Source organism: Alexandromys fortis, unplaced genomic scaffold (genome assembly GCF_014885135.2).
Source record: "Alexandromys fortis isolate MF-2015 unplaced genomic scaffold, M_Fortis_MF-2015_v1.1 scaffold_3, whole genome shotgun sequence".
Classification (NCBI taxonomy): Eukaryota; Metazoa; Chordata; class Mammalia; order Rodentia; family Cricetidae; genus Alexandromys; species Alexandromys fortis.
In genome coordinates this window covers 10,740,758-10,757,150 of record NW_026067909.1, presented here as the reverse complement: position 1 = coordinate 10,757,150, position 16,393 = coordinate 10,740,758, and the positions used below count along the sequence as shown (strand labels likewise).

General features: G+C 52.9%; 1 protein-coding gene across 2 annotated transcripts; it reads right to left on the bottom strand.

Annotated features, from left to right (window-relative positions):
• Positions 1-6,654: 6,654 nt before the first annotated feature.
• Positions 6,655-14,384, bottom strand: Mrpl23 (mitochondrial ribosomal protein L23). 2 transcript variants are annotated; one of them, XM_050137776.1, is made up of 6 exons: positions 14,220-14,363; positions 13,503-13,725; positions 11,727-11,849; positions 10,704-10,786; positions 10,000-10,073; positions 6,655-6,879 (listed from the first exon to the last, which is right to left on the bottom strand). In XM_050137776.1, the coding sequence occupies exons 2-6, from the start codon at positions 13,619-13,621 to the stop codon at positions 6,736-6,738; spliced, it is 543 nt and encodes a 180-aa protein (XP_049993733.1). In that variant the 5' UTR covers positions 13,622-13,725; positions 14,220-14,363; the 3' UTR covers positions 6,655-6,735. The 2 variants fall into 2 exon arrangements, with proteins under 2 accessions (XP_049993733.1, XP_049993734.1); XM_050137777.1 differs by lacking the exon at positions 13,503-13,725 and having other exon boundaries at positions 14,220-14,384.
• Positions 14,385-16,393: the final 2,009 nt, after the last annotated feature.

Below are 16,393 nucleotides of genomic sequence, written 5' to 3'. Positions count from 1 at the left end.
CCCAAAGTGTCCTACCCCTAGGGCATTCTTTGAGTTCTAGGGACAGAAGTCAGACCCCTCCTAGCGATCTTTCAGATTTCCACTGTCCCCCCCCCCCCAGTACCTCCTAGGTTCAATAGGTAAACTCCTACAGGTCTGATCTGTGCTGGGGACCCAATGGTGTGCCCCAATGTTTGCAGGCTTGACCTACTACTAACTCAGCAGTTCTTAGCCTGTGGGTTGCAACCATCGAAAAACATACATTTTTGATTCTCTTAGGAACTGAGACACCATTCAGTAGCAAAATTACAGTTATGAAGCAACAAGGAAACTAACTTTCTGGTTGGGGGTCAGCACAACATGAGGAACTGTATTTAAGGATCACTGCATGAGAAAGGTGGCGAAGCACCTCCATAAGTGTTATTCAATGACTGACAATTGAACTAACTGAGAGCAGCCCAGAAAGGCTAGTCAAAGGTCCAGCAGTTAGCAGAGGGATGGGAAGATGGACAGCCCCAGGCATCCAAGCACACATAACCCTGGGAGAGCTGCTGGCTTTGCACATGGAAGCACGAACAGAGAAAAACAGACACAGAGACCCCCATCACACAGCAGTTTCTGTTCTATTGTCCAGACTGCACCCCCCCCCCCACGCACGCACGCACGCTTACACGCGCGCACACACATACACACAGCCACTTGTCCCACGGTGTTCCCTCTGCTCTGCAGGGCCCTGGGAACACTCCCCCCCCCCCCCCCCCCCCCCCCCCCCCCCCCCCCCCCCCCCCCCCCCCCCCCCCCCCCCCCCCCCCCCCCCGCCCCATGGCTCAAAGATGCCAGTAGACTAGGGCTGGGGGCTCTCCCATGAGAAGGAAGGCTGTCTGCTGCTTTAAATACAGCCTGAGAAAGGAGGGACCAATTCTGCCTTTCAGAGGCCCTGAACCAGGCCTGGTCTCAGGAGAGCTGGTAAGTTTCTGGAACTTGTGTCACCGCTCTGTGAGATGCAGGGACCCAGCTGGGAAGCTGTGGCCCAGACCACTCTGTGACAGCTAGATTCAGCAAGCTCACCACCTTCCCAGCCTCGAGCTTCACAGACGCAGCCTCCACTCCAGACCCCTCGTCTTTACAGAACATGTTGTGGTGGTGAACACACACACAACTCCAGTACTGGCAGACAGGAGCCCCACCTCACCTCACACCACTGGGTGTAAAAGCTATGAACACTTCAACTTGGTATTCACTTGGAAAGGGAAGGTGGTGTGGTGACTTGGTTCTAAGGGTGGGGACACTTCTGACGGCATGGCGGGGTGAGGAGGGGTACAGTATAGCCTAGGGTGAATGAACCTTCAGGGCCCGAACCCTACAGAGGCTGATTCCTACTTTAGCATGTGGCCCACTGCTCCGAGCCACCTGATGAAGTAGGAGGATGCAGATGAACGGCAAGAGCACGGGGCAAGGACTGGTCTGGAGTGGGAAGGAGTGAGGGACCAGGACAGCTTCCCTCAGCCGGAACAGCAGAACTCCAGCACCCTCAGAGGCTTGAGCCAATCAAAGCCAGATGTGGCAGCAAAAGAAAAACCTTATTTAGAAAGAAATAATGAAGCCATTTGGGGGACTGGTGCTGGGGGTAGCTCAGACGGGGTGACCAGTGCAGACACTAAGCAGGTTCCTCATGGGCAGGACTGGAGGTGGTGCTCCTCCAAGGTTCAGGTGAAATGGGGGTCTGTGGGTCCCTCAGCGGCCTCGCTGCTGCAAGGCTGAGCTCGTGGGAGTCAAGTAAGGTCCCTGGGGAGGCCTTCTCCCTTTGTCTCTGGAAACTCTATGCCTGAGAGAGGAACAGGGGCAGAAAGTGCGAGGGGCAAACTATACCCACCCCCCCAGCAAAGAAAGCAGCACAGGCTAAGTCAGAAGTCCTGAAAACTGGGATGGGTAGCAGCAAAGAACAGAATAATTCTTTGTCTGTGTGTGTGTGGAGAGAGATGGCCAGCTTTTTTTTGGGGGGGGGGGGTGTCTTTCACTGGGACCTGGAGCTCTCATTAATTTAGCTGGGTAGGCCAGCAGAGCCCCAGGTACCCTACTTCCTCAGCACTAGGAATACAAGCATCTCCTACCATGCCTAGCTTTTTATGGGGGTCCCAGAGAGCTAACTCAGACCCTCATGCTCTCACAGCAAGTACTTTATTCCCACTGACGCATCTCCCCAGGCCCAGGAGACTAATACGTTACAGATGGCTGCCGCGTAGGGACTCATGTGCCCATCAGCTGCTTCTTGAACCTTGTACAGAAATCTGCTATCTCCTGAGGCTCGAAGCTGAGCGCATTGCCTGAAGAGTCTCAAGACTGGAGCAGCATCTGGGACAGTGAGCACAAGCCTGGAGACAAGGGTGGGTGTCAGGGAAGGGACCATATTCACAGGGCAGCCAGCATCCTTAGCCATGGTCTATCATGGTCTATCAGTCCCCTAGGGAGAAGCAAAGACATACGTCCACATACAAATGTGAAGAGCAACATCAGCCACAAGGGCCAGATGGCTGAAACAGCTTGTGAGCCCACTAGGCCATAAACAAAATGTAGTCCACCCATACCACAGACTATCACGCGGTCCTGAAAAGGAAGAAAACCCTGCCCTCTGCCACATTATAGATGGACCTTAAAGGTACTGTTTAAAGATAGGAACCAGCCATAGGAAAGACAGGTCCTCTGTATTACCACTCATGTGATGTTCTTGGAATTACCATATCTACAGGCATGGGAGAAGGTAAGTTGTGGGTGCTAGTAACTGAGGGGGGCACAGCTAAGGGGCGAGAGTTTGTGAAGATGTACATAACTCTGGCAACACACTCAAAGCCACTGAATCACACACCGACGGACGTGCACTCTGTGCAGGGGAAAGTATAACTCTCTCTGGAAAGTTGCTTCAAAGCTAGAAATGATGGGGCTGGGGACAATGTTCAGCAGGTAAAGTCACCTGCCAACAAGTCTGATGAGCTCAGCTCTATTCCCTGGAAGTAGAAAATGGACTCCTGAAACTTGTCCTCCGATCTCCGCACCCCTTCATGCAAAATAAATAAGTAAATGTAATTTTACTTTATTTGAAAGAGTTTTAATTTGTGTCTATGTGTGAATCTGTGTGGTGGACACAAGCGAACCCCTGCATAGCTCAGAGGCACTGGATCCCCCTGGAGCTGGAGTTGACTGTTGTTGTGAACAGCCTGATCTGCGTGCTGGGAACCAAACCCAGGTCCTCTACAAGAGCAGTGTGTGCTCTTAAAGGCTGAGCCATTTCTCCAGTCCAATCAATACAATTTAAAATAAAAGGCAGACACGAATGTCCCAAGGCCAGCTCTCTCCAGCCCAGGGTAACAACATTAGGGATCAGCCTCTCACCAGACCTGTGAGCTTCAGCCTCATGCACCCACTCTCTGCCCTCACATTCAGGTGAAGTAATTTGGAATCACGAGGGCCAGGTGGTGGTGGCACACACCTTTAATCCCAGCACTGGAGAGGCAGAGGTAGGCGGATCTCTGCGAGTTCAAGGTCAGGTCAGCCTGGTCAACAAGAGCTAGTTCCAGGTAAGGCACCAAAGCTACAGAGAAACGCTGTCTTGGAAACAAACAAACAAACAAGCAAAAAAGGGATCACAAGAGAGGGGTACTTTCATGGAGGGTTATTTAGGAGAAAGGGACACTGAGTCACAGGGAAGTCAGTCCTTGGAGACCTTACCCAGGGACACAGATGAACCTGCTAAAATCACTGGCTGGTCCTCCCTCCTGATGCTTCAGCTGGGGAGAAGGGACTAGGGGCTGGAGAGGGGATACCCAGCCTGCTCCTCTCAGAGAACAGTGTGTACCTGGAGTTGTAGGCAGCCTCAGATAGGGCCCTTTTCCTGACTTCTAGAACACCCCACCCCAAGTCACAACCTGTGGACTTCTCTCCTCAGGCCACATCCATGGTGTGGTAAGCAAGGCTGGGCTTTTCTGCCAGCTCTGATTAGCCAGACAAGAAGCACTCGGGGAAGATGAGCCTCACAGGTCGAGGGGCCAACAAGGCACCGGGAGAGCAGAAGGAGACACAGAGGCTTCAGGACTCCTTGAGTGACTGGGGCAGGCCATCTCAAGCTCGACTAGACAACCAAAAGTGGCTTCCTCTCTGTGGTTCATGAGGTGTGCATGTATATGTGCCTGCACACTTGCACACAGCCTGCTAGAGTGGCCTTCTGTCACCCTGTCATGAGCATACCCTTCGGGGCTGAGGCTGTGAGGTTACAGGAGTACCGAAGGGCTCTGTCCTTATGCAACTCCTCTAGAATTAGTGGGCTTATGTGAACTAAGTAGAGATGGCAAAGGGGTCTGGCAACAAGGAGATAGGTGACCCTGTCTCCATGCCCCTGGTCACTTGTCCACCTTGGCTCTGTATTGGAGTGACTACTGCACCCCAGGACACCCCAACTGCCCTACCCGGGGAGCCTCCTGGGCATGGGGGAAGCAGGGACCAGCAACTGGAGGCCCCTGTCTCCTCCCCTGGCTAGGAGAGTGGGCTGTAGCCTGAGCCTGTAAGGACCATAGTGGGGGTTGGGGTGTGTGTGTGTGTGTGTGTGTGTGTGTGTGTGTGTGTGTGTGAGAGAGAGAGAGAGAGAGAGAGAGAGAGAGAGAGAGAGAGAGAGAGGCAAGACTGGTGGGGGGGACTGTGGCAGCCAGCAGGACATGATGAAGAGTGACCTTGGCCCCCAGGGCTGCCTGTGCCCCTGTGGAGATTGCAAAAAGTTCCTTGTGCATGCAGCGTGAAAGATGGGATTCCTCCTCCCCCAACAGTGAGGGTCCTCTGTGCCCGGGGCCCCATGAATTATTTCTCTAAGGAAAATACAGTTGTCCTGCCCACTTCCTGACCTTCCCCATCCTCTAAATCAACACTTGAAGGGTGCTTTTGCTGGCCTTCAGGCTCCGCCAGCGTGCTCTCCATCCCCCACCCTCCAGCTCTGCACTCCAGCGGGGTGGGGCTGAACACTGACTCCATTTCAGGGGGCCCCAAGCCCTGCTCAGAACCCACAGCCCACAGCAGAGCCATGTTGCAGAGCATGGATTCCAAGTCCAGCAGACAGACACCCAGAGACAGGGGCAAGATGCCACATTGGCAGATGAGTGATGAGACTGGGCTATCCACAGCATCTGGTGATACCACAACTGCTCCCCAAATCTCTAAGCAAACTTCCTACTTAGAACTAAATTTCATACCAATATACACTCATAATCAGAAACACTGAGGCAGTCATAATTTAAATCATACACACTTAAAAGTTACTCAGACACACACACACGCACACACACAGACTCAATTACACACCCAGAGACAGACAAACTGAGACAGTCACACACGGACACTCAGACACACACAATAACACAGTTTGAAACACACTGACACACAGTCATATACTCAGACCCACACACTGACAAAGTCACAGACACATACACACACAAAAACACATAGTGTTAGTCTCACACACAATGACACACAGTCATGGTCACATTCTCACACACACACTGAAATAGTTTCGGACACATACATCGACACACAGTCACAGTCACAGAACCAGACACACATGCTCTGAGAAACAGTCATATTCTCAGATATATTAACACACGTAATACTGGACACAGGCAGAGACCCACACAGTCAGTCAGTGAATGACAGACACCTTGACACCTAGATACAGTCCTATAAAGACGCAGTTACAAACACAAACTAGGGCCAGCTTGGTGGCTCGCATCTTTAATCTCTGTACTTGGGAAGCAGGGGTAGACAGACCTCTGAGTTTGAGGCCAGTTTGGTCTACAAAGCAAGTTCCAGGACAGCTAGGCCTACACTGAGAAACCCTGTCATGAAAATTCAAAACCCAAACACACACACTCAGGAATCAAGGCTGACAAATAATCGATAGACGCATACTCTCAAGATTCCAGTCGATGCAGCTAAAGGCACATGACTTTCCTTCTTTAAAATCTTAAGTTATTGTCCGTGTATATATGATGGGTGTGTGTGGGGAGGTGTGTTACACATATGTGTGGAAACCAGAGGATAATTTTGTGGGGTCTACTCTGCCGCACATTCACCTTCAGTGGGCTCTAGGGATCAAACTCTGGTCTCCAGACTTACAGGCAAGGGTCTTTATCTAGCAATCAATCCTGCAGGCCCTCTGCTCCTTGTAATCTCGGTCCCTGGGCTCACACTGGCTCCATGCTGCTCTTTCATGTCTCATCACCTATAGCCTCTGGTCATGGTGGTCTGGTCTGGCTGTCTCCTTGCGATGACACAGGTCCTGAAGCCTGCAGATCTGCCTCTGATCTCCCTCATGCCCTTCCACATCCTTCCTGCTCACCATCCCTCTCTGGTCCTTCCTGCCATTGTATCACACCAAAACCTGTCTGGACAGGCGATTCCCTCCTCCCCCCAATGAGGGCTGCAATCTGCAACTGTTTCCTGGGGCTCAAACACGTGCCTGGCAGTGGGCTTCTGCACCCACAGAGCCACCCTGAGCTCCTGAGTCCTATCAGGCACGAACGTTCACACTGCTGTCGGTGTCCCAGAAAGCTGACCTGCCTCAGTTCTATCCACTGCCAGGCCTGCTGCACCACATGTGTCAAAGATCCAGAGGCACCATCCATGACAGAAAGCAAAGTGTCCAGTTCTTTCTCCACAAAGGATTTTTATTTGGGTTTGTCAGAACTACTGTGCTTACTAGGTGTGGTCCAGTCCCACAGGTCATAGGCCAAACCAAGAAGGGATACCAGGGCACCGGGGGTCGCTGCTCTGCCTCTGCTGCTGAGGCTCCTCTTCCAGAGGGTCTGCAGGACTGGGCTCTTTCTCTGGAAAAAGATCTGGGAAGGTGAAGGTCTGCCCATGGGCCTGGAGAGAAAAACAGGGGCTTAGTAGAGGGTGGGAGGCTGGCCTCCCAATCAAAATGAGGGTTTCCATGCTTAGAGGCTAGCAATCCTGGACTCTGGATGACAAAACAACAGGATGATGAGCCACCAGTGTCTCTAGGCCGGGTTCCTGCTAGGAAAACAAACACCTTGCAGGCCAGCCCTTCAACCTTTATCTATCAGCGGCAGGCTATTACCGGGACAATGGCCCTTTTCATGGACATTATCTCTTTACAGGGGTCTGCACCAGCCCAGGGCTCATTAAAAGTAGTCCAGCAAAGGCCCATTCACCAGGCAGCCGGTGGAACTGGGGGCAGGAACTAGGAGCAGAAAAACAGGACACAAATGACGTCTGGTGCCATGCTAAAACTTTTTCCATCCAAAATATCTAAAAGCCTTCAGCCACATTAAAGGCCGCCCTCCTCCAGGCTCCGAACTTGGCAAATAAAATGCACACAACGTACAGAGAAACCTACATACGCAGCAGTCTATAAATCAAGCCTGGCTTTGCAAATTAACTGCTTTTACGTCTTTCACTAGAAGTTCAGAGTGTGTCAGCATGGCCACGTCCCAGCCTGGGGCCCCAAGCATGTGGGCCAGCACCAGTGAAGGCCCTGGGAGGGGGAATGAGCTACTTCTGCAAGGCTCTAGGCAGATACAGGGCTGGGAGGCTCACTTTCAGCCTGCTAACATCTCCAAGATAAGAGGTTTAAGAGGGAAGGGGCACAAAAGAGCCAAGCTGGAGGCAGAGACCCCTCCTACCGTTCCCTCTTGTCTCGTAAGTGGACAACTAGGGAATTCTGAATCTGGGGCCCCTTAGTAAGCTCTGCCAGAGGTGTGCACTTGGCCCCCAAAGACTTGCTTTGGGACTGGGTAGATAGTTTAGTTAGTAGAGTTCCTGCCTAGCGTGAATGAGGCCCTGGGTTTGATCCCTAGTACCACAAAAACTGGGGTGGCTCATGCCTGGTGCTGTAATGGCACTGGGGAGATGGAAGCAAGGGGATCAGAAGTTCTAGGCCATCCTTGGCTACACAAGGAGTTTCAAGGCTAGTATGGGCTTTTCAATAAAAAAAAAAAAAAAAAAAAAAAAAGAGGCAGTAGCTCAGAAGCAGAGCTGATTGTACACCTAGAACTGACAGCTAGGTTTGGTGGCAGCTGGAGCCCAAATTGATAGCCTAAGGTCCAGAGACAAAGCTAAGACAGCCTATGCGGGCGGTATTGGGAAAGAGCAGAGACAACAAGCAAGGGACCTATTTCACCATCTACGGGTGCCCGTATGACTTCTGAGACTTCTGAGGAATATCTCTAAAGATAATTACTTCATACTTTTTAAAAAATGTAGCCACCCACCCTCCAAGGAGGAAGAGCCGGTTTTGAGGGGCCCAAGGCATGAAAGGAAAAAAGGCCAAGGGGAAAAGTGGAGAAGCCAGTCCTGGCTCCAGTAATCCCAGGGCCCCAAGGGGCCATTGTTGGGCTGGACCATGCCTGCCCATAGCATTTATTCTGGAGCCTAGGGCTCAGGGCCTGTGTGCACCACTCAGTCAAACACCATTCTGTGTAAACACGGTCAATGCTCTTTTTGTTATGTGGGGACTGAGAGCTTGCTAAGGCTCCCTCCCCACCCGACCAAAAAGATGTTTATCAGGTTGTCAGAAGAGAAATGTGGACGCCCACCATGTGGGACCCGCCTTTTCCCTTCCACACTCACAATGAACTGTCTCTCTGGTTGCCCCTTCCTGAGCCTCACAATGCAGTTACCAGAAGCCCCCCACCCCACGCTAGAAGACAAAGACGGTCTTTGCAGATACAGCCTGGAAGTCCCAAACACTAACCATTTCTAGACTGGAGCTGGGAAACAGGGTGCCTTACAAATTTTAATTCTGGTCGAGAAGCCTTGCCCAGTGGGGAGATGATGGGCCCCCATTTATCACGATTTCACAGAGGAAGATGGACATGTCTGAGGGCAGCTGCAGACACCAGATCTAAGAACGACCGAGTCCAGCTTTCACGAGCGTGGTGGGCTGAGGGGGGAATGTAGGGGCTCAGATGTCTCAAAAGCCACTTGTAACTGTAGCTGTCTCTGAAGTGACTTGTGGCAAATGCCAGCATGTGGATGTGGCCCCACAGGCCAAGACAGAGACAGATGGGTGGATTCAACACCCAGTGTGCACACACAGACAGACCTTCAGATGGGCCTTTTTTTCCCACCTGCATGGCTGATTTTGTGCACAGCAAATATTAGGCCCTGTTTAGAACAACTGTGGCTCTTTTTTCAGCAAAGCTGCCTCCCTCACAGGGTCTTTGAACAAACAGCCATCCAGCCCAGGCGGGGTGAGAGGAGCCCGTTCTTAATAGCATGACTGCCATCTAGTGGCCGGCTGCAGCGGCTGGGCTCCCTGGAGGGCTGTTTACACTGAAACTAGAGAAATTGGAGGAAGCCCCCCTGTGGGGTTCAAGCAGTGGGGAGCTAGTTAATGGACCCTGTCGAGTGGAGTCTTCCCACCAAGATTCCCAGAGGTCAAAGGGGATTCTTCCTGGACACTCAGACTGAAGGGTGGTGGTTTAAAATCTGGTCTCAAAGACCTGGGGTCCAGGAGATAGGAGAGCAAAAGCAGGCTTGAAAATGCTTGATACTTCCTGGAACTCTGCATCTCAGTGAATAAAGGCTCCAGCTAGAAGTCCTCTCCCTGGACCCCAGGTTCTGGTGCCTGTACTGGTGGAATCGCTGTCATGCTAGGACTAACAGCGGGATGTGCAGGGCCCTTGTGCCCCAGAAATCTCGACCTCTTCACTGCATTGGGCTCCTAGGGGAACATCAACTCTGCACCAGGCCCCAGGATCTGCCCAAGGCTGGGTCATCACAGAGCTGTGACTTTTCACATCCGTCCTCTGATTTCTGTTTTCACCAAACTCAAAGCCAAGGCACTGGCCATTACCACAAAAGAAGGAATGGACTTCCTGAGCTCTGCGGAGGTGCACTAGGACCTCGGCTTCTCCCTCCCCAGGTCTCTAGGTCTAAGTCCCAGAAAGGTGGAGTGTATTGCACAAACAGCCCCAGGACCCAGCTGTGACAAGGAGCAGAAACAGGGCTGCTCTTACTCACCAGCTGCACGTAGGCCACTTTGTAGTCCGGCTTCTTGATTCTTACGTTCTTGTGGTCCCTCCTCCTGTTGGAGCCTGTGAGGGGACAGCAGACCCCACCTTAGCTCCTGGCCCCTGATCAGCCCCACAGTCTAGGAACCATTCTCCAGCAAGGCCTCGGATCTCATCTAGAGGTGGGGGTTTCAAAGGGCAGACTGAGGACCAGGAGGGATCTCAGACAGATCTCCCAGGACTGTCACCAAAACCAGTTTCTATGTTTAGGTAAAAATAGTCTTTGAAAATAGAAATGACAACAAAAGATTTTAAGTGAATAAAAAGGACCTCTTTCCTCTCTGGTGAAAGGTAGCTTCTCCAAGGAGGGTACTTCTCAGGGGCAGTACTGCCAGCCAGCCCTGGCCACTGGTTCTGCCACTGATGGGTCACATCAGGGCCTACTACAGGAGGGGACTGTGGAGACCTACTAGAGACCAGCTCAGACTAAGGAGGTGGTTCTGGGTCAAAGGAGCAGAGGACATTTCAGGGTCACAGCTAAAAGTTCTGAGGACCTTCAATGAACTACAAGGCAAGGGACTAGGGGCAGGCTTCCACTGACGAGCACCATGTGACTCTGGCAAGTCACCCAAGCCCCTCATGGAGAGTCTGGAGACAACATGGAGTAGACACAGGGCTGTATCCTGGAGGCAAGTCACCAACACGGGTACCCACCATGCTGCACCCGCGTGCGCACAGCAGCCACAGGAACATTGTAAATTTGCTCAAGGTAATTCCGGAGGTCCACCCTGGTCATCCTGGAGGAGACAGAAAGAAAACAAGTCTGAGCTAAGCCTAGATAAAAGATACAAAGGAAGATATCCTACCCAAGGATAAGGATGAAAGTTCAGGAGCGGTTGTGGCCAGATGGATCTGAGTCTCAGTACTGTCCTCTCTCCAGACACAGGGCTAAGTTAGGGCAATGAGAGCTTGGTTTCATCAGCTTGGTTTACTTGGTCCTCTCTTCTTGGGTCCTTGATCATCACCAGGAGCAAGCTGGGCTCACTCTGATAAAATGTAGAGTATCGGGCCTGAGACTAAAGACTTGTTACTGTGAGCTAAGAGATGTTTGCTGCTAGAAAGGGGCCTCTAGGGCAGGGGAGATGAAGCCCACATAGGCTTTCAGCACAACCCTGGCCACCATAAGCTCCTGTGCATGTCTGTAAGGCTGAAGAGACCCTACCCCAGCTTCTATAGGTATCTCCCCCTGCCCCCCTGCCCCTTCTCCCCCAGCTGAGCGGATCCCTGAGGCTTGTAGGACACAGAGAAGCACCAGCAGTTTGGGATTGCACTGCGCCTTCCTAAAAAAGTGGCCCACTGAACTGAGCAGGAGGAGGTGAGGAGCTCGGGCTAACAATCCAGAAGCTCTGCAAATCTCGGCATGCTCCAACCCAGCCTCCGGGGACTCCTTTCCTGGGATAAGGATGGAGGCAAGAATTCAACACATCTCAGGCTTTCTGTTAAGCTTTCCCCAGGTGGAGGGCGAGCCAGGAAAGCAGCCAAGAGCATGCTTGCTCTCTGGCTGCCTGGAGCTCTGCAAACACCAGGCCCCTCCACCATCTGCTGAGCAAGCAAAGTGGCCCCAGGTCTTTCCACCACAGGAAAAGCCTGGCCTTGGGGAGCTGAGCTAGAAAACAGGACAGGACCTACATCCTAGAGGCTGCTCCCAGCCCCCAAATTCCTTTGGGACTGACTTACTCCATGGGGATCCGGAACTGCACAGTATCTTCAGGCTGGGCAGTACCAGGCCGCACCAGCTGGATAAAGAAGTTGGTTCGGAATACACGGAGCTGGGGGCCACCCAGCTGGTAGAGGGGGTACCTGCTCAGGAGAGATTAGGGGGTTAGGACTACACGCGCGCAAGCCGCGCGCGCGTGCGCGCGCACACACACACACACACACACACACACACACACACGAGTGCTACAGGCTCATGTATCTACTCACACCAGTAGGCAGGCTGGGGGCTGTTATACACAGGACCTGTATCAGGACATGGACGTCACAGGGCCTGTCCCTACTGCATGGTCTGATCAGTGCAGGGGTGGGTTGGGATGTGTGGGCAGGAGGGGGACAAGAAACTTCTCAGTCCTTAGCCTCCGTTCTGGGGTGCCAGGGTTATGGACACTACAACTTGCCTACGGAAAGGGCAATGGGGCAGCTTAAAAAACAAAAACAAAAACCAGGAGCTGAGGCTTATGGTGTGGCATGGTGGCAGAATAATGGTCGTAGTCCCAGCTTGTAAAAATGCAAGAGAGCAAAGGAGGGAGGACCTCATGAGCAGAGTGGTGGTGGTACTCCACTTGAAGGTACCATGTCTTTCGAAGGCCTACCAACTCCTGCTTCTGGATATCCCCATGGCCTGGGAGAAGGACCCCTTTATTCTCCCCCTCAGCACAGAAGAGCCCTTGCTCCTTGAGAGGGAGACCAATGGGCCGGAGGCTGGTGAAAACAGTGTTTCCAACATGGTGCTCCAAGCTGGCAGCACCTCACTGGATTCCTAAAACTACCCAAACAGACAGAAGCTGTTAAGGATTTGGGCTAGCCACTGTTTTTCACCCTTATCAGACAAAGCAGAATCTCTTCCTGGTGGTCTTGCACCCTCCCAGCCCACTGAACTGTCATGAAGTGGAGAAACTCAAGGCCTGTGGATTTACTAGAGGTGCACGGTCCATGATGCCCAGGTGGAGGGTGGGTACACAGGACTGCCTATAGTTCCCACTGATAGCCAGCAGTGTGCCATGTGGGTCAAACCTGGGAGCACAGGCACGGGTGTGTGTGTGTTCAGGGCTGAGAAGCAGATACCTGGGTTTCAGATGACTCTGAAGGTAGCCTGCTGGGAGCCTCTGAGGCAGGACCCAAAGCTAAATGTTTGCTAAACTTGATAGCTCAAAAGCCAACCCAGTGATCAAATCCATACATTGTTGCCAGACTAGTGACCTAGAGATTGCTGCCTATGCTCTGGCAGAGCCTCCCTGAGAGGACCTTGAACTCTGTGCCTACAGGAACAGGAAGCAAAGGGGTCAGGGAGAAGCTCCTGAAAGAAAAGGGGGATATGGAGCCCTGAAGTACAGGTCAATTGTGGTACTCAAGATGGCCTCACGTTATCAGTTAAGGCTCAACTGTGGCATAGCATGAGGACAAAATTGGGAAGATCTTCCTTAAAGGTGGGGGGGGGGTGGATACAGTGCACACTAAACTTCCTAGTCTCTGAATCTTCAAGATTAGGACCTGAGAGCAGAGGCCCAGAGACCATATCGGGGCCATGTGAACTATTTGCATTTCTCTGTTCTCCCTAGATCTGCCATTATCCACCAGCTCTCCCCACAAACTGCCTGCTGGGTGTGTCCCAAGGCTGGTGACTCCCCTAGAAAAACTGCAGCCTCCTCTTGGTCCCAGCCTTGCTGCTCTTCTGATGTTAGCTTTTCAGGGTTCCCGTAACTCCCTTCCTGTTATTCTTCACCAGCAGCGTACCTCAAGTGAAACTCTTGGGTCTCCTCCTCACTGGTAACTAGGCTGTGATTTGCTCTCGGTAGCTCAGGCCTTATCCCTGATCTCACTCTGTCTTCACCCACCACCAACCATTCACACATGGGTCCCACTAGCTCCTTGCAAAGCCAGGGGGTGAGCACGGGAGCTGAACCAAACTGGCTCACTCGGCCATGGTTCTGAGGGCCCTTGTCCCTCCTAAGTCAGCCTGCAAAAAAAAAAAAAAATCACACGGGTGCCCACCAGGCAATTCCTACAGTCCTCTCCCCAGCTGTGTGCAGGGTTCCCCATATCCCTTCTCCATGAGAACCCCCAAACCCACATTAATGCTCAACCCAGGGCCACCCATCCAGTGGGTCACGTGTTCACTGAACACGTGTTTCCTGCTTAGACTGTGGGAGGCCAGCCTGCTGGCCACGTGGAGATCTGTGAATGCAGCAACTTTTGGGGGCTTAGACCAGGAGAACTGAGAGCACCGGCCGATCTCAGCCAAGCTCTGGCTATTTGCCAGAGCAGACCCGCGCCGTTGGCTGTGATTGACAGCCAGTACACTACACAGCGGTGGCTCTGCCGCGTGGACCTTTGCGGGGAAACCAGCCGAGTGCGGGCGCCTCCTGCTTCCGGTCAGCGGGACCGCCCGGGCCCTGCGCCCACCCGACCTGGCCTTTGCTGCCCGTTCAGCCCAGCGAAGATGTTACTCACAACACATTCCGCGCCATGGCAGCCGCACCTCCCGGGCCGGAAGGAGCGACGTCCCGCACAGTGCCCGCGTTGGCACAGCGCCCCCTCGCTTCCGGAGGCCGCGCTACCCCTGTCCCTGCGCCGCAGGACCCCGCACGTTCGGTGTCCCGCAAATCCCCTCCCCCACCCGTGTACCGCCAACTGCCCGGGCCCCGCCCCTGCACAGTTCACCCCGCCTCTCCGGAGGCCTGGCACACAATGCACAGCCACGCCCCTCACCCGAACCCGCAAAAAGCCCGCGTGCACATTGCACCCGTTTTTTTTTTTTTTCACCCAGACCCATACATAGCAGAGTCCCGCGCACAACTCGGTGTACATTGTACCTCCCTGATAATCAGCCTGTAGGAAACCTACACCCACGTGCTTTCCCATCCACAAGGGCACGGCGCTTTGCCATGAGCCACCCCGCACTTTTGCACTGCTGGCTGGTAGATTCTACAAAGGGCACCTACCCATTGTCCTGCTTCCCCGTCCCAACATTGCATGGTCTCGCCAAACACTGTCATACACTCTGCACCCCCAAATCTACCCTATGAACCTCCTCCTCCCCCCTTGCTTTTGGTAGTCCAGCCCTAGCTTTGTTCCTACTCCACTTTTTCTCGACTGCATCAACCCACCCCACAAGGCTCACCAAGACCTGGTTGTCCAGCCCCCACCCTGTGTCCCACCGCCTAGTTGTATAAACATCCACACTGCCTTCCTCCATGCCCACCTCTTTGTCCCTTTCCCTCCTACAACAAGCACATCAAGAGGCTACCCCATCCCCCAGTCCACACAGGACCCTAGTCACAGCAGAGATTGGGAAGGGTGGGGTGGGCTGGACCTCCTGTCTGAGGTCTAAGGCCCCTCTCCCAACCCGAACTGGGTTGTTTTCCCTCCCAGGCTAGACTCCCAGGACCCCCTCCTTTCTCCTTCCCTCCCTTTCTTGGCTGCGCAGCCACATTTGCAGCCCAGCAGCCCTGCATACTCCCTGTCCCAGGAGCCTCTGGCCACACCTCCTTCAAGAGGCCACTAGCTTTCTTAGGCCTTTCTGTTCACTGGCCCTCCGCCCTGCAGGCCAGAGACCCTCTAACCTGGCCCTTATTAAGGGACCCCTGTCCATAGCTTCTGCCCCTGGCTTGGTATTGCAGCTTTTTCCTGCTTGTGGGCCCCACTTCCCCTACACCCTCTCCTCTGCTGGTTTCCAGCTCCCCTGCCTCCCAGCTTCCTATCTTTACCCCATGGCAACATAGTTGCTTTTTGAGGCTGGTTGTGGGGAGGAGGCATGGGTGGAGATATCAGGCACTCTCTAAGTGGACCCCCCAGGAGGCTCTGGTTCCCTAGCCGGTTAGTGCTCTGTGTTTCTAGAACTAGCTGGGTAGAACAGTGGTGACTCTAGCACAGTGAGTCTCAACCTTCCTAAGACTGTGACCCTTTAATAGTTTCTCATGCGGTAGTGACACCAACCATACAATTATTTTTGCTACTGCTTCATAACTGTACTTTTGCTACTCTTATGAATCATAATATAAATATCTGTGTTTGCCACAATCTTAGGAGACCCCTGGGAAAAAGGTCACAACCCACAGGTTGAGAACCATTGTTCGAGGAGCATCTGAACCACACCCCTCCCCCCCGCCCCACCTGTTTAGTGATGAAAATGACCATGAAGGAATTGAAGATGAATAATGAGATAATGAACAGAGGTCCCTTCCCATATGCCCGTATCTAGGCCTCCTGTGTTATGATACGCACTGAGTGTGGTTATGACCCACATGAGACTGCTGGCTGGATAGATCATTGCCCTAGCAGCAGATGGTCTCAACCCAGCCTGAGTTCTGAGGCCTCTTTCCCTACATCTCGAGGTCAGACTTTTCTCCCCCTTCCTCTCCCTTCTCTTGTTGCCTTACCACGGCCCTGTGCACCCCCACATACACACACTCCACGTCTCTTCTAAGAGGCCACTGGTTAGAAGAGGAAACATGAGAACCAGAAAAGTCCCGCGTTGGTGTTTCCTTATTAAGCATTATTGGAAGCTATATTTTAAGCTGCCAGTTGATTGGTTCAAGCTTGTAGCCCAAAGCTGAGTTCAAAGCCGGCCATGCCTGCTGGGCAATAGACTTGATAGACCACGTGGGTCTCGGAAATTGAATTTA